The sequence below is a fragment of the Pseudopipra pipra genome, chromosome W (genome assembly GCF_036250125.1).
Source record: "Pseudopipra pipra isolate bDixPip1 chromosome W, bDixPip1.hap1, whole genome shotgun sequence".
Classification (NCBI taxonomy): Eukaryota; Metazoa; Chordata; class Aves; order Passeriformes; family Pipridae; genus Pseudopipra; species Pseudopipra pipra.
This window is the reverse complement of record NC_087580.1, coordinates 3,861,223-3,889,170: the sequence shown is the minus strand read 5'-3', so window position 1 is coordinate 3,889,170 and position 27,948 is coordinate 3,861,223. Positions and strand designations below refer to the sequence as shown.

The 27,948-nt window shown below is 34.9% G+C and overlaps 1 protein-coding gene across 1 annotated transcript in view; it reads left to right on the top strand.

The window, feature by feature from the left end:
* The window catches only part of LOC135404795 (dynein axonemal heavy chain 5-like), a 39,471-nt gene extending 16,670 nt beyond the window's left edge, over positions 1 to 22,801 (top strand). The window contains exons 9-24 of the mRNA XM_064639528.1: positions 1,658 to 1,813; positions 2,249 to 2,431; positions 7,187 to 7,430; positions 8,456 to 8,570; positions 9,007 to 9,197; positions 10,095 to 10,216; positions 10,656 to 10,805; positions 12,429 to 12,674; positions 13,984 to 14,203; positions 14,838 to 15,043; positions 15,379 to 15,582; positions 16,171 to 16,386; positions 17,218 to 17,430; positions 18,750 to 18,902; positions 20,754 to 20,985; positions 22,329 to 22,801. Of these exons, the coding sequence (XP_064495598.1) occupies positions 1,658 to 1,813; positions 2,249 to 2,431; positions 7,187 to 7,430; positions 8,456 to 8,570; positions 9,007 to 9,197; positions 10,095 to 10,216; positions 10,656 to 10,805; positions 12,429 to 12,674; positions 13,984 to 14,203; positions 14,838 to 15,043; positions 15,379 to 15,582; positions 16,171 to 16,386; positions 17,218 to 17,430; positions 18,750 to 18,902; positions 20,754 to 20,985; positions 22,329 to 22,480 (3,003 nt within the window). The 3' untranslated portion in view covers positions 22,481 to 22,801. The remainder of the gene's footprint in view (positions 1 to 1,657; positions 1,814 to 2,248; positions 2,432 to 7,186; positions 7,431 to 8,455; positions 8,571 to 9,006; positions 9,198 to 10,094; positions 10,217 to 10,655; positions 10,806 to 12,428; positions 12,675 to 13,983; positions 14,204 to 14,837; positions 15,044 to 15,378; positions 15,583 to 16,170; positions 16,387 to 17,217; positions 17,431 to 18,749; positions 18,903 to 20,753; positions 20,986 to 22,328) is intronic.
* The last annotated feature ends 5,147 nt before the right edge of the window (positions 22,802 to 27,948 follow it).

Sequence of the window (27,948 nt, the reverse complement as noted above, 5' to 3'; positions counted from 1 at the left end):
CAGTATGGGGAAACTGGAATAGTTTATTGAACACGAGAACACTATTTTAAAGGCATCTGGGGCTGTATGTTAATGAAGGGGATAACCTATGTTAATTGGGGAGTTACACAAATTTTTACTGCAATTTCCAAATAGTTAATTTTTCTTCTAGTAGGATTACATGGGGGACAGAGGGATTACAGGGGTTTAGACATGGTTTGATACAATCATCTCAAAAGTCCTTTCTGATTTCTGCTGGAGCCAAGCTTGATCCATGAGGTAGAACTTTAACAGGTCTTGTGAGAAGGGTCCAGCTCTTTCAGATCACGAGGTTTTTGTCAGCCCTTGTTTTCCTTTGCTGAAAGCTGGGTTTGGGCTCCCACACTTTCATAATCCCTAGAAACTCTTAGCTTACAAAATATTACAATTCAGTGATTCACATAATGCTTAGCAAATGCCGTTTACATAAAATGTCTAGTCTGGATATAAAGGACATCTCAGATATATTTTGTTACATTTGAAATTTGACTAGATATGAAAGTGTACATTTGAAGCCTGTTAGCACCAGTGACTCCATTTGTTTAATGAATTTATTTTAATGAAACATAAACTGTGGGTAATTGGCTGGATGGGCAATGTCTGGTAAATAAATATGTTTGCAGAATACTGTAAATGTTAGGAAAAAAACATCAACTAGTTCATTATTACAATTTCATCTAAATGTTTAAAATCAAGGTTCATAGCATGATATTTTTATCACCTTTTAATCAGAAATTATTTTTAATTTCTGTTGTCTTAGTATGGAGGTCAGGTGCTAAGTATTCTGCAAGTATACAGGGAAGACAGTAGTACCACAATGTACAGTCTAAGGCAAGAAACACCAATTCAATGCAAACATGAAAGTATGAGAAAGAAAGTCCTTACTTTCTACAATTATCATTACACCAATAAATCACCTTGAAAAAAAGATGCCTGAAAACCATAAAGAGGAACTTGAGGGGTGATAATAGAGTGGCTCTGAAAGTATTTCTACCAGTTTAATGTTGATTTTTATCTTGGTGTGGAACCCTTTAATGGATGCCTAGCTAGTTATGTTAAAAATTATTATTAGTTTGTTTTACAGCGTTTTTAAAATCTAAGCTGAATGTGCTTTGTGCTTTGTGCATGTGTTAAAAATTAATCATGGTTATACTGAGGACTACATTTTAAAGCAAAGAATGTTTAAGGTCTTGTCCGATGTAACCACCTAATTTTCAAGGAGAAAAAAAAACAAACCAGAAGAGCCCTGGTCTTGGAATTGACCCTGCTGCAGTTTGACTTGGGGATGTTATCCAGGATAAAATGGAAGGTGCTAAAAGGTCCCTGTGAATTTCTACTGTGAAATTCTTGAGTAGTTGCACTCACAGGATGTAAAAACTGCAAATGTTCAGTGCTGCTTTGCTTCTACTTTTGCAGTTGCAAAATAGAAGTTTAGTTCTATGAGATCTGAGAGAGAATATGGTAATTTGATGCTACCTTTTCTTGTGGTCACAATTCTCACCTTAATACTAGTCTACTCATCAGACCATTGTTTTTTGCAGTAATTTAAACAAAATGAAATAATTTATAAATATTAAAAAACCATAAAGCTCGTTAACTAGTCATATCATAATATATAGATCTCTTTTTATATTTTTAGATCACTTCTTTGAATCACAAGTATTTTAGAAATCATTTAGAAGACAGCCTTTCTTTGGGAAGGCCTCTCTTAGTAGAAGATGTTGGAGAAGAGCTTGACCCAGCACTGGATAATGTTTTGGAAAGAAACATCATTAAAACAGGTTCAGCTAACAAGGTAAAAATAAAACAAATGAGCAAACAAGTGGAAATGCCCCTTTCCTTCCCTCCCCCCACCTTTGCCCTTAACAAAATAACGCCTACTAAATATAGGACTATGAAAAAGTAAAGTAATTTAAATTTGATTAATGCTAATACAAAAAAAAATAAAAAAGTAGAGTTTAAGATTACAAATGCTCAATATATTTAGTGTATAGAGTTCCTTATCCTTTTCCTTATGACAATTCAAAAAAAATGAAATAATCTGTGAATGGGCTACTTTAAGTGGTCCATAGGTATTCTCAGCAAATTGTTTGCATCAGTTGTATAATTTAAAACTGTATTTTTATGCCTTTAAACAAAAAAATGTAGCCCTTTTTCCTATATGAAGTATCTGAAAGAGTGTGTACTGGTTCTTGATATCTCAAGACTTCTTTTTAATACTTTTCTTAAGGTGAAAGTTGGTGATAAGGAAGTAGAAGTTATGGATGGCTTCAGACTTTACATTACTACAAAACTGTCAAATCCGTGTTACTCTCCTGAAATCAGTGCTCGAACCTCCATAATTGACTTTACTGTGACGATGAAAGGTCTTGAAAATCAACTCTTAGGCAGAGTCATTCTCACAGAGAAACAGGTAAAAGAATTGATTGTATCTGTTTTCCTGGTTGTACTTTTTACATTTACCTGTAGAATGCTTTACTTTAATTTTAATTTGTTACTTTCTATTACCATATTACAGGGTAACTTTCTGACTCTCTCTATTGTGATTATTCTTAATATAACCTATTTGTGATGATTTAAAAACTGGCACAGAAGCAATTGACTTATTTATGCGGAAGTTTCTATTTCTCTTTATTGTTGCAACCTTACCATGTTCACCTTATTTTTTTCTGCCTCAATGATTTACAACTTCATGAGAATGGCCTATGAAAAGGAAAAGGGCTTAGAATAAAAACTGATGTTCTTCTGTCTACACACTGTGGAGCTCAGGGCAACATAACCATGGATAGTTGGTGTCACCAACCTTTTGGTGAAAAGGATTTAGACTTAGCTACTTTCTTGCTCCAAGGGGAAACCTACTGATTTTGACTATGCAGATATATTAGTTGAGGAAGTCCAATTTCAGGATGACAATCCCAATCAACATGCCACCAGCAGTTCTGGAGAGAGGCTGATTGGTATTTTTTAAACTACTGAACACCTAATCCCTGTAGCTATAAAATCATGCAATGTTGGAGACACTATGACTGTGTATTTACTAAGATTTTGGCAATAGTTCCAGGCTACCTTCACTAGAGAGGAATGAGGTGAATGTCTTTGTTCCCTTAGTGTGGCATTTGTTGAGGTTCTCTTGTTCTTCCAGCACCACCTCCCCCCCTCGCCAAATGTAAGATGTTTCTCGTTAACGGTCTCAGTCATCTTGTTCATGTCAAGTAGTTGCATTTCATTCCCAAACAGTCCATGGATCTCATGAGAGAAATCACACTCATTCTGTGACGGTCTATATTTTGTCAGACAGGTTCATTGCACCATCAGCTTTGCTTCAACCACTGACAGCTTGACAACCCACTATGTAATGAAATTATCACTGTTTATCTGAAACATGCTGTGATGTGTATATTCACAAAGCCTTATGCCAAACTTCACTTCTTGGGCCTTGCAATACAGCACATTCCTTCAGATGAAAGTCAGTTTATCAACAAATTCCTCCAGTCATTGCAGTTTCTGTATGCTTGCTTGGAAGACACAGAAAGAGAGGAGCTTGACTTTTATCAGAGGTGCAAAGCAATAGACTGAGAAGTAACAGACTCAAGTTGGTACATGGGGAATTCTGATTAGATATTAGGAAAAAATAATTACATTGAGAGCGGTCAAAACCAGGAACAGATTACCCAGGAATCCAAGAACAGATTACTGTGTGATTTTGTGGAATTTCCATTCTTGGAAGGGTTCAAGACTCAACTGGACATTGCCCTGAGCAACTGAATTATTCGACATGCTTTGAGCAGGGGGTTGAACTAGCTAATTTCTGTAGGTGCCTTCCAAATTAAAATTATTCTACTATCTGGCTGTCTCTTTGCCACTAACAGGGAATGTCTAATGAGTGGACATACTACGCTTTCTGAACCAGATTCTCAGAGTAGTATACTCACTACTGTTTTGTTTGAGACCACCTGGGGGATATTTTTGCTAGATAAATGACAAGTGGGCTGCCTGACAGAAAGGGAGAGTTCTATAGAATATACGTACCACTTTACAGTTTACTTTGCCTCTGTTCATACATCCTGTGGTTCAAGGTTTCCTGAAGAGTCAATTTGAAATATCCTGTGATCCAATACCTTTTTTTCTGTGGTATCTAATTATGCATCTTTGGGAATTTGGGCATTCCTCTCTTAAGTGTCTGGATTCTTGCTACCTTTTGTAGCCTTTGGAAGGGAAGTGATGGAATTGTTTAGCTGTGAGGCAGTTTGCCAAATGATTTGAGCAGTATCACTGCTTTGTGATATCCAGTGTTAGAATGTATGTGAGGAAATTCTATCCCAAAAAGAGATTATTTCTCTGAAATTAGTGTTCTTCAGGATTTGCATGCACATTTCTATCCTTCTTGCCATTCCACTGTCTCTGATACAGTTCTGATCTTAGAAAGAATGAGATTTAGACATGCAAGAAGGAAAAGGAGTGTTTACACCTCATCATTTGAAGTTTCTGCAGAGTCTAACTATCTGCTACTGTGTTGTTTGGTATGCTCATTAGTAAAATCTGTGTCAAATACATTTCACAGAATTGATTGATTACTGATAAGAATGCTGGTACTGATTTCTTCTCTTCTATCAGAATGTTAAACCAATTCCAAGATGTGAGTGAAGCATGAGAAGGTCAAAGGGCAGCTGGCACATCTGTATAAATTTAATTATACTCTATTTCATGGAATAATTGGATTTGAGAGACTTGATATATGTCTGAATGTAGTATAACATGTTATTTTATTGATATCCTTATTTTGATACATTAGCTGTTAAGAAATTTGACAAAAAATTTTTTATTTAGTGTCATGGATATGTCAGATTAGTAGTGGAGTTATAACATGCAAGAACTGTTTATGGGTTTTTGAATTTTCACATTCATATTTCAAGATCTGTGCTGGAAAAAGGCTCAGGATTCGTAAGGAACAAATTCTTGTACTTGTGAATCATTTTTGATAGAATGATATAAGCTATTTAGCAGCTTTTATATTTTATGGATATTAACAAGAACTAGCGTACTTTGTTACAGACTGTAAAATGTCATCTGCTTGTGAAAGGAATTCCATAAAGCCGGATTCAAAACAGCCTCTTTGATGCAAGTTCCTTAAATTTATGTACATGGCAACTTGGCTTAGTTTTTCTTCATCCTTGCTGTTCTGACTGGAAATTTTTGAAGTTACGAAGAAAACTTTTAACTGTGTCCACTTTCTGATCTGCAAAAAGTATTTTAAGAGCTTAATAGATGGATTTTTTTCACTAAGGTTCTCATCTAAGAATCCTTCACTTTAGTTTGTTAATTCTGTTTCCAACTTGTTTCTCAGGCTCTTCTTGTGCGGAAAACAGCTTTCAGTTTTTAAAATGCATTGCACTCCAAAGTATGTTTAACCTTTTAAACTGAACTCAGCAAAACGTGAAACTTAATTTGGCTCAGCATGTTAATTATTATATTTAATTGGATGCTAACTTTCTTTTAATACTATACTTTTAAAAAAAGGTTTCTGATTCATCAAACTTACATGATGCTTGTCTTGCTTCCTAAAATTGTTACCTGTTTTTCTTTAGTTTCACAAGGCATCAGTTGATTAAAATGCAGTTAACTGTAGTTTTCTTGTCTGTTTTCATCAGTTTTTGTCAGAATCTTTTGAATCTGTAAGCACATCTCTTAAGTTATGTGGCATTTACATTATTCTATAATGACTGTAAAATAATATTTTCTACCTGATGATGATGTTTCAATGTACCTTTTGTACAAGTGACAAGAAAAAACCCTAAATCTGATACTAATACAATGATTTTTCTTAATTTCCTTTTTAAGGTAAAAGGACATTCTTTGAAAGAAATGAATACTTGAATTACTTAGGAATGTAAGGAGAATGTAGGGTGAGAAGACCGCAAGTTTGGAATGCGAGAAAACAAAATAGCAATATCCAACTTGTAACAGTGTTTCAAATCTGTATAAATGAAGGCTACTCAAATGTGGGAATAAACCCTTTCCTTAAGCCTTGCTGAGGTCTCAGATCCATTAAGCCTCTAGTGCTATTTGAGAGGTTATGTATTTCTTAGTGTTGTCCCTGTTTATTTGGAATATTAGCAGCCAGTGAGCAGTGCAGAAGTGGACTTGGCAAAGGTGAACACACAACTTCCAAGTTAGTTCAAATTGTTCACCAGACCTTTGTAAACAAAGAAGGAGTACTTCTGTAGACATAGCCAATATTTCTACCAACTGGCTCACTTACTGCTGATTCATATCTTATAAAGACTCTTAACCCATCCGGTCTCTATTCTTTCTTTTTATTTCACTGTAATGTATTGAAACATTTTGTAATATTTCAATAGAGGATTTTTATCTCTGAGCAATTAATTTGTAATAAGTTTTTAAAGGTTAATTTAAAAAGTATTATAAGAATGAACTGAAAGGACTATTATCTGTGAAGAATATTTTTTTTTAGATATTTCAAACAGGTTTGGTGTTTTTTTTAATGTGAAACTGTTGATTAACAGGTGTCCATCTTTTATATAAGAGCACTGGAAAACAAACTAGGTACATAAACCACACAGACTATATTATAAAAAATAATCAAATAAACACTTACGTTCTACATATTTTCTTAATCAATGAAGCATTTTAGTGAAAGGCTTCCATCATCCCTGTTTGATGGAAGAATATTTTCAGAGGCACTTTTTGAAATATTTGCTGCTTAATTTGATGACTTAGGATGGCCATTGTAACTGAGACTAAATTTTCAATATGCTGATTAAAAAACAAGGCATAAATGAGGATGAGATCAGATGGAGTGGAAAAAAAAAGTCCTATACCTGGAAAGGTCTTTGCACTTGTCTTTTCTGAAACAGAAAGGAAAGAAAAACAATTACTATTCTGAGCATCTTATTCTTTTAGGGCATGATATGAGGATGTTCCATAGTATTTATTGAAAAGAGTTGTTAATGCCTACTTATGTAGCCGGTTCAGAAACCTGGTAATAGACCTTGTGTCAGAAATACCACTGGAATTCTTACCCCCAAATTACTGCAGTTACTCTTGACTTACACTGTTTTAGTAGGATCAGTATTTTTTAAACTGTTTTATTTTGCTTTTATTTTTGATTGATTTTCTGTTTTCCAAATATTACCACGTATTTCAATAGGAATTAGAGAAAGAAAGAACTGATCTTATTGAAGATGTGACTATGAACAAAAGGAGGATTAAGGACCTAGAAGATAACCTTTTGTTCCGACTTACAAGCACTAAAAGTTCTCTGGCAGATGATGAGAGTCTACTAATTGTATTGACTGACACTAAGAAGACTGCTGAAGAAGTAACAGAGAAACTGCAAACTTCTGCTGAAACTGAAATACAGATCAACTCAGCCCGTGAAGAGTATAGACCTGGTGAGTGAAGGTAGTGATGAAAGACAAATGGCTTGACCACGTATTTAAAACATCAATACTCAGAGTAGGAGAAACAGTAGGATAAGATCAGGAAGACCATAATTTGTGGGAAGGATCTTTGTTTTCCCATAAGTAAAATGTATCTAGGAAATGTCATATTGCGTGATCATGGAGAAAATATTCAATGTTAAGGTTCATGTGGAATTTATAAAATGGAGTGATCTATTCTCATTGTAGACTTCCCATTGCTCTATATACAAGTGTGCTGGTCTTTAGGGTGTTTAGGTAACTGTATGTTTGAGTTCAACATGTTGACACTCTTTTACAGGCCCAGTATATTGGTAAATCCTCTTTATATCTGTTCTGATGAATGCTTCATCATTTCTCCATAAGTTATTACAGTCAGCACATTTCATCTGTCTTTTGGATTTTAACTGACAGGTGAAAATGTGAAAAAAGTGGAGGAAAAAAAGGAAAGCTCTCTGGAATTACCTGCATTTTAGGGAAAGTATGAAATGGTACAGTTAGTGTATAAGAAAGCTTTGCAGAATTTGTAAAACCTTTGTATTTAAAACTAATGACTACTGAAAGTAAGTTAAATCAGTGCTGGGTAAGTTAAATCAATATAGTTCATTTGGCTTTTACATGACTCCTATAAAAGTCTGTAAAGAGAAATTTGTTTGGACATTCAAACAGTACTTCAAACAACCATAATTTTTATATGTTCTACTGACAATCTGAACATTGCAGTGTACCATCCAGCTGCTCTCCAGATATGCTCATATTTGAAACTAGGCTTTACATAGTATGCATTAATTGCAGAAAAGATTTTTTTTTGCTGATGTATAAATGAGGATTAAATGAATAATTTTATTGCTTTTCTATGCAGTAAAGAATACAATAACTCAAGGAACTTCAGTTATCGTTATCATTAGTATTAAACCCACTGTACATGTTGTAGAGGTCTAAAGTTTTCTGCTCTGCATTTCTACTTCGAACACATTCTTGTTTCTTTTCTTTTTCAGTTGCAACTCGAGGAAGCATCTTGTACTTCCTTATTACTGAGATGAGCATGGTCAATGTCATGTATCAGACTTCGCTTCGGCAGTTTTTGTGGCTTTTTGACCGCTCCCTGGCCAGGTAATTTAGCTAACAATAAGTTGTATTTACCCAGTCCTGGAGGTGCTTGTAGTACAATAAAGATTTGTTGTAAGCTAATATCAGAAAGAAGACTTGCTTCTTACAGTCTTGACCATGAATTGTCAGTTTAAATACCCATAAGACTTCGTCTGTTAGTTACCAAGGCAACGAATCTTCTAATGTACTTGCAGTCCTTCAAAATTCGGCATTAGACAGTTAAAAACTATTATACTACATTGATTTTCAGGTATGCAAAAAGGCTTGATCAGAAATTATTTTTTTTTTTTGTTGTTCCTTCAATCTGAAAGTTGTTGCTAGCTTGCTGCTGATATTTTATGCTTGTGATCTGTTATCTTTCATGTTTTGAAAATACAGAACTATGGCTTTTTGTCATTTGCAACTGCAAACATTCAACTGCAGACCTTTCTTCTGACAGGTCTACCAAGAGCCCTATAACCAGCAAGAGGATTACTAATATTATTGAATATATGACATATGAAGTGTTCAAATATACTGCTCGAGGACTCTATGAGGAGCATAAATTTCTCTTCACATTATTGCTTACTTTGAAGATTGATATACAAAGAAACAGAGTGAAGCACGAAGAATTTCTGACACTTATTAAAGGTTGAAACTATGGAACAATTTTAAGTAGAGCATACATATTATTATAGAAAACTTTGGTTATTTCTCCAAGCCAACCTGCTTCTTTCTTTTGTACATTAGAAGCCAGTCAATTGTAAGAATACATGGTTATCTTTCTGATCTGGTGACAGATAACATTGTATGGTAGTTCTAATTTATAGCAGCACACTGAATATTGATAAATATATCTTTGGAATATCTTTTCCCAAAAAGCATTTATTTCCAGGCACATTGCACAAAAAAACCAGTAAAGCCTCAAAAGGTAAATTGGTTAAGAAAGACTACATTTAAGGTATATAATATAAGAAAATATTATAAATTAACCAAACTATAAACTCTGCTTCATAAAATATGGTGTGATTTTATAAAGTAGAAAACCCTTGTAACCTCATGATTAAAAATCTGGATTCTTGTGTTTGGTGTTTTCCTTTTATTTTGTTTTTGCTTTCTTTTAGTTTCAGTTGAATTTCAAGGAAGGCAAATGTATACATTGGCAAAGTTGTTGCATTATCTACATCAACAAAAAATCAAAGAAAAAAACATTGAAATGAACCCAAAGCCAAGTTAATTCTTTTGCAGTAAAACATAGATTTATTTTGTAATGAGAAGCTGTTCTGGATTTTAAAAAATTATGTAAATTTAGATGAAACATAGGATTTGAAAGTAAATTTTGCATATTACCTAACTCAGAAATTTCTTTATGACCTTCCTTAGTTATTAAGTCATATTTCTCCAGTTTGGGAAAGCTTAATCATGTGAAATAGTCTTGTAGTATCTAGTTTACATTTTCCAAAGGTCTTATTTTATTTATTATTTCTTTGTTTGTTTGTATTTGTGTCTCCAACAGTTCTAATTGTAACTAAGTTCAATTTCTTGCAGGTGGTGCTTCTCTAGACCTTAAAGCTTGTCCTCCTAAGCCAGCTAAATGGATTCTGGATATGACTTGGCTGAACTTGGTGGAGCTCAGTAAACTTGAACAATTTTCAGATATTCTTGATCAAGTATGTAAGAGCTTTTAAAATTAATCTCTCGTTTGACAGTGATTGTCTGGTAGTGATCAAACCATGTGGTGGAAAGGGTGTTCAGTAAATTCAACACTTGTATGAACAGTTTTAGCGGACACTGAGTGTATTGCAGCTAACTAAGTAAGTAGCATTTGGTATATGTTAAAAGTAATGAAAAATACTGAGTAGTAGCTCTTTTTTTCAGAACATGAATGCATAAAGGTGTTGTTGCATTCTGTAATTCCATACTTAAAACCTGGAAGTTTATCCTATAATTTTTAATAGCCTTATTAAACCTGTGTACTAATATTGCTAAACAAATGTCTGTGTGTGGATAATGTGTCTCTGACTATCATTAAAAATTTGTGACCTAGTGGCAGTGCAAATATGACTTGTCTGTTTAGTGAGACTTATTCCTTTGATGACATAACTGCAGATTTCCAGTGAAGAGAAACAGTGGAAAATCTGGTTTGATAGTAAGAATCCCGAAGAAGAATTGGTTCCCAGTGGCTATGGTCAATCTCTGGACTGCTTCAGACATCTTCTTCTTATCAGATCGTGGTGTCCTGACAGGACCATAGCTCAGGTACTTTTATATAGCCAACATGGTCTATTTAGGTATCACTAGAATAAATAGTTACCAGATTGCAGTTCAGTGCTGTTTTATGTAATGCTAAGCACCTTCCTGTAATGGACCATTACGTTGCGTTTTCTGAAATTCATTTTAGAAAATTTATGCATTTATTACAAGGGCAGCATTAGCAAAGTTATTCTAATGAATTGAACAAATATTATCCAATGATTTCACTGTGGAATAGGATTTCTGCTGGAGTCACATGTGTTTATCCAGATCTCTTTATCAGTTCAGAAGGTACTTTTCAGTGTCCTTGCTTACTCCCTGGAATTTTAGAAGTGTCCCCTTGTTAGGCTGAAGTAAAATATTTTAGTGAACTCAGTTGTCTGAGGGAAAAGGAAACATGAAAACAATTTAATTGAGGAACCATTTCCTGCATGGAAGAATTAGACCCATTTTGGAAAAATCTGTATTAAAGTCTGTTTGAAATTTTTAATTTAAAGCCATCTATTTAAAAAGAAGATAAGTATAAAACTGAAGGTTATTAAACAGACTATTTTAAAGAAAAATCAACTTCTAGGAGCCTATTTTTAATCTTTATCTCCAGTGCAAAAGAAAAAAACAATTGAATTCCTGGCAATTCAGAGCAATTAATGACAAATTATTGAAATTGGAATGCATCAGTAAAAGCGTGGTATTAATTTTATGGATGCACATCTTTAGACATTGTGATTGGATTCACAAAAATCCCATAGGAAGAGAAGTCAGTAGGTTAAACAGTACTGTCTAAAGAATATCTCTATGATGTGTGCTATATGACTGAAACAGATCATGCAAAATTAGTTCCTCACTACTGTTAATGGGAACAAGATACACTTTCATCTTACAATTTTATGAAAGCTGATAGTTCATCAAATGCTTAATGCTGAATATCTTTTGTCTCTGAGAAATAACCCAGAGGTATTAAGGGGAAGATTTATCCAAGATGAAAGCATTGTAGTGGGAAAGAGTACAAGAAAGATCATCTCAAAACTGTTTGAATGAGCCTTTCTTATTTCTCAGAAAAGAAAGAACAATAATCTAAAACTTCTAAAGATAAATCAAAAAGAAATAAAAGAGATGGTCTTCACCTGTTCCTCTGGATCTTTTACTTACTGATAGTTATTTTCATCATTACTACTGTTAATTCGTTGTTTGTTTAACCATGAAGGTGGAAAAGGCTTAACAGCTTTGAAACCCATCTTTAATGCTTTCCTCCTTTTTTCCTAGATTTGAAGGCTAGGAGTCACACTGTCTAATGGAGATATGATATGTAAAAAAATTAATTTTTTCTGAAGTTTTAGAGAGGTTATTTTTTTTATAGTGTAATTATAGGTATTACCTATAACAATACATGCAGATATTTGTAATATAATAATTATTTTTAAAATTTTAACTGGTCTTATAATGCTGTAAGAAATAACACCATCAAAGACAGTATGATGTATTGACATGTAAAAATAAACTTGTTGCATATTTTTATTTCTGGTATAAATTTTTATCAGTCTTTGCTCTTCAACTGACTTATTGGTTTACACTGGGAAGAAAACTATTAAATGGTTAGGTCACAGTTTAAATTTGCCCTTTTTAATATAGGCAAGAAAATACATCACTGAAACTATGGGTGAGAAATACGCAGAGGGAGTCATCTTGGATTTGGAGAAAACATGGGAAGAGTCAGATCCACGTACTCCCCTCATTTGCTTTCTTTCCATGGGCTCTGATCCTACGGACTCAATTACTGCTCTGGGAAAAAGACTAAAGACAGAAACGTGCTGTGTTTCCATGGGCCAGGGACAAGAAATCCATGCTCGTAAACTTCTACAGCAGACAATGGCTCATGTAAGTGACAAAAATCTGAATGCTTTTTGTAGCTGTATTAAACACTTAGAAATAAAAATCCTGTCATGAAATAAGGTTGTTTGGTGGGTAGTTAATGCTAATGCAAGAACCTATATTTATTTATATAAATAAGTGTCTTAAGTGATAAAACTGTCTTTTCAGTCATTTAGTTGGCCATAACAAGTTTTTTGATACTCTACAGATGTTTTTCATTGAAAATGGAGTGTTTTGCATATAAAATAGAGTTTTTGTTGTAGATTGCTGACTGATAAACGTAGTTGAATTGATTTTTTTTTTTGGTTACATGACTAGTAAGTATTCTTGAGCAAGCACTTCAGAACATTTTTTGTTTTGTATTTTTACTAATACAAATGCATTTTGTTAAATCGAGAAAATTAATTTCAAATATACTATTGATAGCTACATAAACTTGAGAAAAACAAGGTTGTGTAGCAAAATATTTTGTATTGCTGTAGTCTGGATTTGTACTTGGGAGGGCCCATCTGGTAGCACAGGCATTTTACAAGTGAAACGTGGAGCAATTAAAGAACAAAATTATCTGTATGAGAAAGAAAAGGTGAGATGTTCCAATTTAGCATGCTTTGCCCCTCAGGTGATAGTACTGCTGGGCCTGCTGATGTGAAAAAATTAAGTTTCTTACACTCTTGTGTTATGAGCTTCTTCCCCGTCTGTATAACCTATTTTTCTTTGACTTTTGCCTCTTGACAACTTGGTTCTTGTTTGACGACTCCTCATAAAGAGCTAATTAGCAGATCAGATGAAAAGAAACTCATTGAAAAATAGGGAGGAGGAGCACCTTTTGTTTAGTTAAGAGAAATGCAGTTATTTTCCCTCATTGTCTCACATATCCTCTTAATGAAGAGGTATATGAGATGTCTATATGTAGTATGGGAATTCATATGAGAAAGTTTGATACCTATTGATTGATAACAATAGATTAATTAAGTATGTATATGTGGCTATTTTCCAAGCCTGGTACCCTTGTGAAGAACAAGGTTTAGCAGCTTCCTCTATGGAGCTACTCCTGAGCTCCCATATGTAAGCCAAAATTTATCAGTGTTTATCAGCAGTATAGTCATGGGAAGGTATGTTTTAAATGTACTGACATGGAAAAGGTAGAGATTTCTTGAGAAGAGCAGATGGGACAACTAAGGACCACTTCTTTACATGAAAAAAACAAATAAGCTAACACCACCTCCAGAAGGAAAAGCCTGCATCTTAGCTCACAAAGGGTGATTTCAGTTTGTGAACAATGTTGATAACTTCATATTTTGTTGTTTTAAACTAGGGAGGTTGGGCACTTCTGCAAAACTGCCACCTTGGACTTGACTTTTTGGATGAGCTGATGGACACTCTAATAGAGACAGAGAATGTCCATGAAAGCTTTCGACTATGGCTGACAACTGACATTCACAAACGGTTCCCCATCACCCTACTTCAAATGTCTATTAAGTTTACCAATGAACCACCGCAAGGGCTCAGAGCTGGGCTAAAGAGAACATATGGTGGTGAGTGCTAGAATGGCAGCGATTTAAAACCAAATTTTGGACTTTGGTATTTTTGTGTGGTCATGTTACAGCCAATATAAGCTAATATGAGGGACTGATCACAATTATGCCAGCACATATCTTGGTCCCTGTTTTGAGCTGGAAGTTCTGAAAATTAAGAAGAGAAGGTCTGCTGAAGTTCTGTTGCCAGAGCTAATTGGACAGCAAAACAGGAAATGCTTTTTCTTTTCTCAAATTTTGGCTTCTAGAATCTTAGTTCAAAGTGTTCGAATCTTTGGTCTTCTTCTGTCTTTTGGCAGAAAAATGATGTGTTAATATTTGCTGGCAATCAAGTGCTCTTTACATTACATAAAGCAAAGGACAAAGAGTCTGTGTGGAAAGCAACTTTATGTGAATTCAGCTATTAGTAAATTGTGGGGTTTTTACCCTGAAGTTTACTCTTTTAATTTGAGCAACTTAATAACATGCTATAAACTGTCCCCAGCATAGAACACTTTGTGGGACAATAATTAGACTCTTGGGAGAGGCAGGGAGCCAACTTAAGATCTCTAGAGTGAGATTTTAGCACTGATTTGAAGTAGTTTCAAAAAGGACTATCACTGTGATTCTTATTAAGTCCATTTACAATCAATAGGTGTCAGCCAGGATTTACTAGATTCCAGTAAAATGGTACAATGGAAACCAATGTTGTATGCTGTAGCCTTTCTACACTCCACTGTTCAAGAAAGGCGCAAGTTTGGATCTCTAGGTTGGAATATACCCTATGAGTTTAATCAAGCTGATTTCAATGCTACTGTGCGCTTCATTCAGAACCACTTGAATCGCATGGATACCAAGAAGGTATGAATGCTTTTGTGGGGAAGGTATATTAAAATGATAGATCTTTATAGTAGTGGAATGGATATAAATGCTTCCTAATAACTGAAATACAAGCATGATTTTAACTTGTTTTCTTTCCCCATAAACATTTAGTATTCCAAGTGTACGTGTATTAGGGCAGCAGACTTAAATTAGATTTTTAATCCAGTGCACCTTAAATTTCTATATTAACCTGTATGTTAAACCCACCCCCCCAGCCATCTCAGAAATATAAATCTTAGAAGTACAGACCTTTTCAATGCTAATTGCATCAATTAGTTAAAAATGGGTGACTGTATTTAAAATACTCTTTTCAGGGGATCTCCTGGAATACTGTTTGTTACATGATAGGTGAGATCCAGTATGGTGGTCGTGTGACAGATGACTATGACAAAAGACTCATGAACACCTTTGTAAAGGTTTGGTTCAATGAAAATACATTTAATCAGGAATTCAGCTTCTACAAAGGATACAGCATACCTAAATGTACTATGGTGGATCAATACCTTCAGTACATACAGGTTGGTAAATCAAAGCTAATCACTTGTTTCTCATGAGTTTCTGATTCCCTGTATTTTTTCTTTTCTTCTGAGTGCCTGTATTTTGTCTTTTATTCATGGATTCTGCATTGATTTCTAGCAATCTGCATATCTATTAGTGACAACTAATTGTTTTGATCAATGTTATCGTCGTCATGACAGGAATATTTTCTTTTTCCTGTGGTTTGATTGAGTGACTTATCTAGAGGCACACAGTTATTGAAGAGGGTAAAAATGGAGTCCAGACATTGCGTATAACCTCACAGAAATAAAAGATGTAGATATATGAAAGAAAAAACTTACTATTAAAATAGCACATGGATGTTAAAACTGAATTTGTTTGGTGTGATTTGGGCTGTGACACAACAAATAGACCACGGCAAGTTATTTCCCTAAGACTGAAGAAATCTAGCTTACTTTACAATGTAAGGGGGTTTTTTTCTGTTTGTTATTTGGTTTTGCTCTATGTTGTTTTTTTGTTTGTTTGGGATTTTTTTTGGGGGGGGAATTTTTTTTGATTAACTTATAAATCCATATCCAGTTGTGCTCTTCTTATATTTTACTATATAGAGCCTTCCTGCTTATGACACACCCGAGGTGTTTGGTTTGCACCCCAATGCAGATATCACTTACCAAAGTAAAGTTTCCAAAGATGTATTGGACACCATCCTCAGTATCCAGCCTAAAGATAGCTCTGGTGGAGGAGGTGAAACTCGAGAGGCAGTTGTAGCCAGACTGGCTGATGATATGCTGGAAAAGCTTCCTGCTGATTATGTGCCATATGAAGTGAGTTAATGAAATCCTGTCAAAAACATTTGCTTCATCTTGCTTTTTATGGATAAAAAAAGAAAAACCAAACAACTTTTTTTAAAACATGTTTGAATTCATTCATACAGGCAATACTTCCAAAATATGCTGTAGAGAAGTCTGACCAGACTCTTAATGTTTATAATGAGATCACTAAATGTGGACTGAAGTGCCTTTGTAAGAACTTTTTAAGAAATATTAAACCATTTAATGCCTATGTTGTCATTTGTACTATAGAGGAGGTAGAATCATCAGCTTTTGACTGAGGTTATTGACACTATAAAATTTCTAGTTATGTTCATGCAGTTGTTAATTTGTTAACATTACTAACTTTTAATTAAAAATTTATCAGTGAGTTTGGTTAGAATACAAAACTGCCTGGTAATGTGATAATTCCCAGGCATTGCTGATTAATAGTGCTACTATGTTGAGGCAAAGTAGCTGGGACAATTACTCCTGATTGGCTTGTGTGAAGTGAACCTTGGAACTGTCTTTTGGAATTACATCTGAATGCCTTGAAATAGGGTTAACAGCCCACATGCTTTTTAAATGAGATTAGCTCATAGAATGATATACAGACTAAATCATGAGTTAGACTAAAACCACAGCCAATCTCATCATCCTAGATTTCTCTTGAACAAATCCTGTATTTCTGTCTTGCAGAGAATTCAAGGGAGGTGCCAAACTGACCATTTAAGTCCATAAATAAAAGTGTTACATCCTAAAAATCATACTAGTGCCTAATCTTGACATAAGGCCAACTTTGTTTTTTTCACTTTTATTGAAGGATCTTTGATTTTCTACCTACAGGTAAAAGAAAAACTAAAGAACATGGGACCTTTTCAGCCTATGAACATATTTTTGCGACAGGAGATTGAACAAATGCAGAGAGTTATTTCTTTAGTGAGAAGCACTCTGACTGATCTAAAACTTGCCATTGATGGGACAATCGTTATGAGTGAAAATTTGAGGGATGCTTTAGACTGCATGTATGATGGAAGGATTCCTGCTAGCTGGAAAAAAGTACGTGTACATCACTTGTTATGAAAAGAAAAAAAACCCTATTTCTGAAGAGCTAGGTTAAACTGTTAGACTTATAGTAAATACTTTTTTTCAATCTGTATTTTAAAACAGTGTTAACCAGAACTGTGAAACTGCTGGAATAGATTTTGTGCTAAAATAAACACAGTCAAAGCAAGCCGTCTTTCATTTATAAAAGTAGAAATGAATGTGGGGTTTGCAGGTATTTCCCATTTTAACAGCCTGTTGCATGTTGACAGGATAAAAAGCTAGAGAGAAGAGAGTAATTTAAAATGTGATGATGGATTTTAAAACATAGCACCCACATTAGTGGACTACACTGGTGCTATTCTTTGAGTTTAAGACTTGTAGTCATATCATCACAGAATAGTAGACACTGGAAAGGACCACACTTGTGAAAGTGGGGTCAATTAAAGCAGGTTTCTCAGGGGTCTCCAGAATCAAGAGTCCACAATCTCTCTGGGCAACCTATTCCAATGTTTGATCACATTCACAGTAAAAACCAACCAACCAACCAGCCACCAGCCAACCAAATTAAAAAAACCCTTAGGTTTAAATGGAATTTCTGACATATCATCTTGTGCCTACTACCTTTTCTTCTATAACTGACAAGGATCTGGCTTCATGTTCTTCCATTCTCTGCACACGAGGTATAAATATTTATAATATCTCCTTTGAACCTTTTCTTCTCCAGGCTAGACAATTCCAACTCTCAGAAACTATTTTCAGGGACAGCTAGAGCTGTTGATGGCAACTGATGGAAAGAAAAACGGGGAGGTTTTTTCATTGTTTGTTTTTACTCACAAAGTGTTCTCGTGGTACAAAACCTGGACTAAAGCAGATGCTTCACAGCACAACTATTCAAAGAGACAAACCTGATATCTCCACATTGTCTGAGATCAATTTTCCCTAGCTTTTTTTTCAGAGGAATAAAAAACCAGAACAGTTTTGGCAGAAATCATGTTATCTTGATTTATTGATCTTGGGATTAAAAAGGCATGTATACTATTTTTCTTCCTAGTTTAAACAGCTATCTAATTTTCCAAAAATGTAATAAAATGAACAATTACTATGGAGAGCATTATGCATGTGTAAATGGAATAGTAGGCATGAATTTGAAGAAAGAAAGACTTTGCTTCGGGTTTCAGTAGGATGCAATATTTAAGCATCAGGTTAAAAGTCAAGATATGAAAGATGATCTTCAAATATCCCTTGCTAATATTATGTTGTTTACTACCATGTGAGGAGTTATCTTTTCTTGACATGAATATGCTATTTTAAAAGATGTTTACTGTTTTTAGGCATCTTGGGCTTCCAGTACTCTTGGTTTCTGGTTTACTGAGCTTCTAGAAAGAAATCACCAGTTTTACAAGTGGATTTTTGAAAGTCGACCAAACTGTTTCTGGATGGCAGGGTTTTTTAATCCTCAGGGATTTTTAACTGCAATGAGGCAGGTAAAGTGGGTTTGAAGTCTCATTCTGCTTATATATTTTTTTACATACTTTTAAAAATAAAATATATTGTGTGATAAAAGATGAATTAAAACACGTGACTCCATCATGTCAACAGGGAAGATACGTGACTATCTTAACATTTCCTGAGTGAACTGTTCTTCCTTTGCACGTACTTTTTCAGTATTTCAACCACTAACATGTTAAAATATACTTCTGCATTGACCAAGACCCAAATAAGTAGGGGCTACCTTACATCATTATGGAGAATGATTGTCTCATGTTTCCATTGAAGTATCCTTGAAAATGAGTGTTAAGCCATTTATTTCCCTCCCCCTTTTTTTTCCCCTTCTTTTTTGCTCTGTGTTCAATACTTACCTGGCTGGAGATTGGGCAGAAAAACTCATCCCAATTCATCTTACATTTCCCTTCTATAGTTCAGTAGCTGAACTATAGAAGGGAAATCTTTTCACAAACTGGGAAAGACTTTATTAGTGGATATGAGATTTGATGTATTTGATAATGTACATATGGCTGTCAGCTTGGTGATTGTGTTGGTTGTTCAGCACGCTAGTTGCATTTGACAAATGGACTACTTTTTACATTAAAAGGAAGCAATAAATACCTGTGTTGGTCAGCATAAAGGGACATATTGGAGACAATAAGCGTCTGGAGTATGTGAACGGAAAAGAATACTCAGGCAGGAATATAATGGGATCTCAGGGAAAACCCCCAAACTTTTGGAGGAGAGAATGAAGATTTGTGGAGAAGGAAAAATCTCCCCTCTTAGGCTGAGATCTGAGTAGTGTAATCTGAAGTTCTGATTGGTGACTTGTGTTAAAATTGCAGGAATAGCCTTGGAATTATGTAACAAGATATTTCTTTTGAGTAAGCAGTCCTAAACCACAAATTTTTTTTGCACCCAAGCTTGTGGAAAAGGTTTAGTAGAAGGATTTGAAAGAGCTGGAATCTACAGAACTTTCTGGTTCCATAAAAAGAGACTGTGGATACATAACAACCTAATATCCCAAGTAAATACCAAAGTGACCTTCTGGGCATTGCTATGTGGTGAAACAAATAGAAATGAGAAAGATGAAGAGCTAGAATGCTCATTAACTATAAATCTTCTGTTCTTTTAAAGCATCTAATTAACTGCAATAAGGGGGAAACATTAATTCCCATTACTTCCAACAAAGATCTTGGAAAACATTTACAAGACTGGGATGAAACTTTGGTTTGCCATAACTTAGTGACATGGGATAGTAAGGACTTGGGCAACTGGGAACTGAGTCTTTTCCAGTGCATTAACTAATAGACTAAATTTGAGGTATATGTTAAATCTTAAGCATTTCTATCTTCAAGTGTTCTCTGTTTTTTTTGTGGTTTTTTTTTTTTTTTTTTTGCATAGCTTTAGAGCTGAGTAAGCTCATTAATAAGAATTCACTTAGTGCAGGTGCAGGAAAGGAAAGGTAACCCCAGAAAATATATTTTACTTTGCACATGCAGTTAATGTTTTCTCATCTCATCAAATCTGTGAAATTTTAATATTCACAAGATGTGGTTACCTTTGGCATTCAGTGGTTGTGTTATTACTTAGTACAATCTTAAAGTATTGTATATAATAGAAAGATTGAAAATGAAACATAGTAGATAAAGTACTGAAAGCTTTTTTTGTAGTGCCATACCATCAGTACCTCAGAGACAAGTCAAATCGCTGTAAACATGAATATTATAAAAAGTTGGAGTTTTTGTACAGAAGAGGATAGGTTATGACCATACAATATAATTGGTGGGGAAAATGGCTCTGTGCATATGCGAAAATGTAACCTTCTAACTTTTGTCTGGATTGGGCAGGAAATAACAAGGGCTAACAAAGGATGGGCTCTTGACACTGTAGTGCTGTGCAATGAAGTCACTAAATGGATGAAGGATGATATCACAAGCCCTCCTTTGGAAGGTGTCTATGTGTATGGGCTGTATTTGGAGGGAGCTGGCTGGGACAGAAGAAACATGAGACTGACTGAATCTAAGCCGAAGGTGCTTTTTGAGATGATGCCGGTTATAAGGATATATGCAGAGAATAACAGTAAGTAATTGTATTGTAAAGGATGTTATTTTGATAGAATTCATTATTTAACTACATGGAAATCTTTTGGGCTATAGGGATTTCATGATGCTGTTGCTATTCATTGTATACATATAAAATCTTTTTCAATGGGAAGTCTTCCCAATCTTCCACTTAAAGTGTGCTTTCAGACTTCCTTGGTAATTGATTATGGGCACTTTCCCCCCTAATTAGATAGATACCTTCTGGTCTTAATGGCGTTAATAACTTTTTAACCCATTTACAGGTGAACTGTACATGTTGACAATATGTGACCCAGATTTAGAACATCAGCATTCATATAAATAAACTCTGTAACCTCTGTAGCCTCTGTAACCTAAACCCAAATAATCTCTTTCTCACATGCTAAATGAATGTTACATATATATATATATACAAAACATATAACCACGTATACACAACATAAAAGATATACATGGGGTTGTACATGTCTATATAAGGTGTTTATAGAGAACATGTTATATAATAAAAATGCATTTTTTCCTGGATAAGACTGCTTTTGAGCTAACAGAGGCAAGCAAGAGGTAGAGTGAAGTGGTGGAAAATGTTTTGTCCTTGAGGCAAAAAATGAATGTAAGAATGGGAAAGAAACTTGTGCGGCTGAAGGACAGTACTGTTATGTGAAAATGTGTAATTTGTGTTAATGTGGTGGTTTTTTCCATATAGAATAGGAAATGCTGTTGAATAGGGATGTAAAATAGGATAGAACTATCCACCACAGAAGGTAAAATTGGAAAAGTCTGTTGAAAAGCATTCCACCTCTAAAAGCAATGCTTGGTTACATGCTATTTTGAATAGTTGATCTTTTATAAAAGGCATGATCAGCAGCCAAGATACTAAATAATGAACACTGAAGTACTGAACTATTGACTAGACCACTGTTCTAATTCTGAAGTGAAGTAGTTGACGACTTGTATTCTCAAATACTACATGCATTTCAAAATAGGGCATTTTTTATTTTGACATAATATATTGGTAAGGAGTAATGTTCAGTGGGAAGATTGAACTAATAAGAACACTAATTACTCTAGTGAGTCCGTTTACATTTCTTACCACATAGAATTCCTATGTGCTGATTTTAAATCTCAAACCTACAGAAATTTCAAACCACATATGGCCTTCAGCTGGCATTAGCACAGTAATGAAAAGTGTGAGAATCCAGTAAAAGTGTTTCTTGGTGCTGATAGAGAGGAGTGTCTATTGAACTTTGACTCAGTTTTCCATATGCCTTATGACCAGTCCCTTAGGGTCCTGTTTTGTCAACTTAGTTTAAATTGCTTTTTATGTCTCTTCTGTCTTTTCAGCTGCAAAAGATCCACATTTGTATTCATGTCCAGTCTACAAAAAGACCAGTCGAACAGATGTGAATTACATTGCTGCTATAGATCTTAAAACTCGTCAGCCTCCAGAGCACTGGGTACTGCGTGGAGTAGCACTTCTGTGTGATGTCAAGTAACGTTAAAGAAAAAAAAAGTTTCCAAGAGTTCTTTTCTGTTTTTAAATGTAAAGATCAATCTGTAGTTAGATATACAATTGAACACTTCTAAAAGTATTATTTCTAAGGCACAGACTCCATTATGATAGTTTTACAAAATTGTTCTCAATAAAACTCTACAATAGGCTTATAAATGCTAAATCTTAGAGTGATATTATGTTTGATGTCTTTGACAAATCATGACAAATATTTAGTGTTCCTGTCTCCTAAATGTGCATAAACAGTCCTCCTGTGTGCTTAATTCTACCTTGAATAAAGATTAATTGATTTGAATGTTGTTAATTTTTGGTAGTAAATATTCTTGTATCAGGAGTTTTTTTTTTTTTATTTTGGGTGTGTGTATCTATGGAAACTTAAGCCCAGTTGCTCATTCATATTAGTTGAAATTTCTCAAGATGATGTTCCAAGACTTATTTCCTAGCTGATAGTTTTTAGCTTGCTTGCTGTCTAAATAAGGAAGGTGACACTGGAAAAATGTCACACGTGTTTCACTACTTGGAAAACAATGTCATTGTGTTACATAGGAAAACAAGCATTTGACAGCTGCCAGAATTCCTTACTCTCTTTTTCATGACTTATAAATATGTAATGGATAGGAAGAAAATAGTTCCATAAGAATGACTGGATATTTTTTTTTGTGTGCCACTATACCAGATTTGAGTCAATCTTCATCAAGGTTATTAGTAGATGGGGTTCTGTTTTTTTTTTCTTTCTACTTTTTTACTTATGTGCTGCAGCCTTTTTTGTTGTCTCAGCTAAATAGAAAAATTTTCATGTAGGAATATATCTTAAAAGAGAAATGTTAGAAGCTCTATTTATTGGACACTTGGCTTCACACATCAAGTAGAGTTATTTAATCATTAAAAAGCCAGTGTACTTTTGCTGCTGAGTTCAGTAGGTTGTGTATCTTAGTGGTCCACTAGTCATTCCCGATAATGGCTACTGCAGAAGAGGAAGCAATAAAAACCAGTATTCCTGGTGCATCTGTCATTCATAAATGCTGCAATCGAGAAGCTGTTTTCAGTTTTATCTCAAATCAATACAGGGAGACCTCAGCATTCATTTCTACAGTCAAACCAGTTATAAAACTTAGGTGGAACATTGATTCTGTCAAAAAAATTCTAGTTGTAGAGGTCTTTCCATCTTGGAATTATTATTTTTTTAATTTATTTTAAATAGCTCACAGTAAAACATATGAAATATGTGGAAATCTTTTTTAGGAAATACTTTTAACTTAGACATGGCAATAAATTAATAAAGATACAAGGGTTGAAATGTTCTTTACTGGACCTTGAAGCACCATGCTCCACCTTCCAGGAGATCCTTCAGATGCTCATTGTAAGTTGCTGTGGGCTTGTGTCTTTCACTAAGACCTTCCTCTCTGAAGGAGATGCACATACTTCATCCTTGTGCAAGTCATTCACACTGAGAATTTACAAGCCACAGGCACTTCAAATCCCACTTTTCAAACAGTGGATTTGTTGTACCATCATTGTTGCAGACACAGTGGAGATGTCAAACTCGATGGTAATCCTCAGTGAGTGAACCATACACGTTTTTTCAGATTGTGATTTTCTATGAGGGTAGTGGGGAAAAGGGTAGTTCCCTACACTGGTGATCCTAGTTATGCCAAATACTGTTAGTGAAGCAACAGTCACTGTTATGTTAGTTGGCCTTGGTTGCTGTCATGGACTTGCTCTGCTTTTTTGTTCAGGTGCCATGGGACTGTGTCCCTGTCAGAGAGAGCCTTGCCCTACCTACCCTGCTGTGGCTCTTGGTTTCCAGCTCCACTGTCCTTTCCAAGCAGCTTGCCTTTGCTGTTCCCTGACATATGCCTTAAAACAGGGGGGAAAATGAACTGTTTCTTGTTCATCTTCATAGCTGAAATGGATAATAAGTCCTTCTGTAGAAAGGAATTTCAAAAAAAAAATCAACCCTGGTGTATTACAGAACTGGATGTATAGAACTGTTTGGCTTTGCTATTGGTGCTGAATGGATTGCTCAAGAAATACCATTCACATACTTCAATTGTGCAGCTATTAATCATTCAGCATTATAAATTTTAGGGTCCAGAAAAATTCAGGATTACAGAAGGTATTCTCTATATGTCTTTCTGATATTGAGCATGATAAATACATGGATTTTGGAGAATATTTAAAAACAAATGTTATACAAATTTATATTGGACATTAATGCTAAAATAACCTTCTGAATAAGGTGAAGATATTAGAGCTTCATCAGAATCCTTTGGAATCCCTCATAATTTTAAAAGTATTTAAAATGAGCATATTCTGTGATTCTGTGATTTTATTTTTTAGCCATCATGTTTACATTGCACAGGCATTGTAGGTGTATACAAATATCTGAAGGCTTTTAGAACACATACAAGGCTTGAAAAACCAGTGCTGCAGAGGTGGTTTCATATGCGAAAATTGCTTATCAGTTGTGTTAAATTAAAGGTCTATTAAACAGATGAAATAAAAAGACATAGTTCTTGATATGTCTGTGATTGCAAGATGTACCACTCACCGGAGCTTCTGGCATCTTTTAATCAGCTAATATGCGGCTTTTCCAATGATGGTACTCCTCTATAACTTTTGTTCTTATAATAAAATTAATACATCCAATGTAAGTAATAATGTATTATATGTTTCTGTATATTAATATAGAAAAATTAAATTAAAATCTGGGCTTTTAAAACTAAAAAGCAAACACATGTTACCAATCTCAGTTTGCCTGTGAAGTCTGCACATAAAAGTAGAAATTTCTTAGTATTTGCTTGCATATTCAATCTTTTAAAGAAATATCTAAAACAAACTACTGAACGAACACTAGAAAAGCTGGCAGAAGAAAGAGTGGGGAAAAAGGGCATGGTTAAAGTATTTTTTGGTTAGAGCTATTATTTGAAAAGGATACTGCCCTTTAGCTTTTTAATGGAGCTATTTTTGCACTGCAATCACTGTGAGAACTGAAGTAGTTATTTTAGGTTTTGCTGTCAGAGGGTATGAGATATCCTACTTTGGCAAGAAAAACAACAGATGTTTGCTGATGTAAAAACATGATTTTCTTTCAAAGGTGCTATATTAGAACAAGAAAATCTGCACACAAAAAAAGAAGAGTTAGGAAACTCTATGAGCCACTCATGAAAAGAACTTAATGTGATTTAACAGAAGGCAGTGTAACACTGTTTTTACATGAGTTGCTTGCAAATAATTTAGTTTTCAGTTTCTCTGTTAAACTGCCACAAGAATGAAAGCCAATATATATAGCTCCTCTCTCAAAGCCTCTCCTCCATGAACTTGTATAACTCGAGTATAAATTGTAAGTTTTTGAGAAAAATGTAACCTGGAATCCTTTTGGTTTGTAACTCACCTTCCTATATTATACATCACATTATGCTTTCCTCTATTTAAGCTGAATTAGTCCCTATCTACCCTGCTTGCTCTGTGTGAACTGTGATTTCAGCAAAATAATAGTGGCTTAGCTTGGGAAGATCACTGTAGGGAGTTCATCTTATCTTTCTTTTCTAATCTGATCAATATATACCTGGAAAGTGTGTCAACTGATGATTCAGCTCATAAACACTGTACAAGATTGTGATGAGAGTCTATGCAAAGAATGTCTAGAAGTGCTTTATGAAGGGAGATGTGCTCAATTCAACTTCCTTCTTTGAGCCATGATTTTAAAAACTCGGTTCCTTTGTGTTAACTTTCAATATTTAAAGGGGGCTTATAAGAAAGATGGGGAAAAGCTTTTTAGTAGGGCTTGTTGTGGTAGGACAACGGATAATGGTTTTAAACTGAACCAGGGTAGATTTAGACTAGTTATAAGGAAGAAATTTTTTACAATGAAGGGGGCGAGACGCCTCTCTGGGTGAGTTGCCTAGAGAGGTGGAGATGCCCCATCCCTGGAAACAGTCAAGGCCATGTTGTGGATGGGGCTCTGAGCAACCTGATCTACTTGAAGATTGCAGGGGGTTGGACTAGATGACCTTTAAAAGTCACTTCCAACCCAAGCCATCCTATTATTCTACGATTTTATAACTTGCATAAATCAGTACTGTTAATGTTTTGCATAAAATGTGTGAATGAGACAAAATAGTAATAATTGCAACCAAAGATCAAATGTCTTTGTGCTATCCAAGAAAAATGTTTACTTCATGTCACCCATAAAATAAGATGTTTTGCATTTCTTCTTGGCACTGCATTGTGGAATAGTAAAGCTCAAAAATGTACATCATAGAAGAGTTACATGTTGAATTTTCATTTTAAGCATTTAGAAGATATTTTATCATTCTGGAAAAAAGTAAGCCAGCAAATAAGCAACTTTTGCAATCATCAAACACTTGACGTATGTTTTCCTTTTTGCATTTTAGTCTGCAAATTCAGCACAGTAATCCTTACTTCACGAAGGCAAATAAAGCTGTTCTTTATTCTCTCAAAGCAAGATATGTCAGGTTAGTTATATTTGAAGTTCAGTATGTTTGTTCCTTGGATAAAGTGAGAAGCCAATTAAGAAATGCATGATCTATGCATAACAGAAGAAATTTCACAACACCAGGAGGTATGACAGAGCATAATGGAAATTAAATCCTTATGAAGAGACATGCTGTTTGTGATCTTTGAATTACAAAAATTTGATCAATTGGCATTAGTATCAAACTGTGTTATGTCAGCATATGAAAAAATATGCTTGATCCCTACATACTAAATAAGAAATGTAATACTGAGTTGAGCTTTGCTTTTAGGCAGATTTCAGCCTAAAATCCTTTTGAAAATTAAAAAAGTAATAATAATAGTACAGGAGCTAGTTATATTCGCTGGATGAACCCGTGTATTTGCTGAATGAAGTCTTGTACAGCCAGAGATCTCAGAATATCACTTCAGGAATAGGACAATCTGTGTTGAATGAGTCCTTATGTTTGAGAAGAAGAAGAAAACCTGGCAAAAAAGGGAATGGGAAGGACCATGTGTGAAAGCTGGGGTGGATCAGAATCTCCTCAATATATTAATGTATATTTTATTTGCTGAAATAGTTAAATTTTAGGGAAAACGCTTTCTAGGTCTACTTCTTGTAACTAGGAGTGTTGTGGTATCACAGGATTGTTGAGGCTGGCAGGGACCTCTGGATGTTATCTGGTCTGAACCTCTGCTCAAACAGCCTCTCCTAGAGTTGGCTGCTTAGGGTTTTGTCTAAGTAGCTTTTGAATTTCTCCAGAGAGGGGGTGCCACGGTCCGAGGGGGAGTGGAGAAGGATCGCGGCACTGCACAAAGAGCTCCGACGAGGTCTGAGGTTGCAATGCTACTTTATTGAAAGTGTGCGGGAGTTTTATGAGTTCTCGTGTGGAATGCACCAGAAAATGGGGTGGAGCATGAGACAGACAACCAGGGAAACGAATAGGGATAGGGACTCAGGTGAAGAGGGAAGAA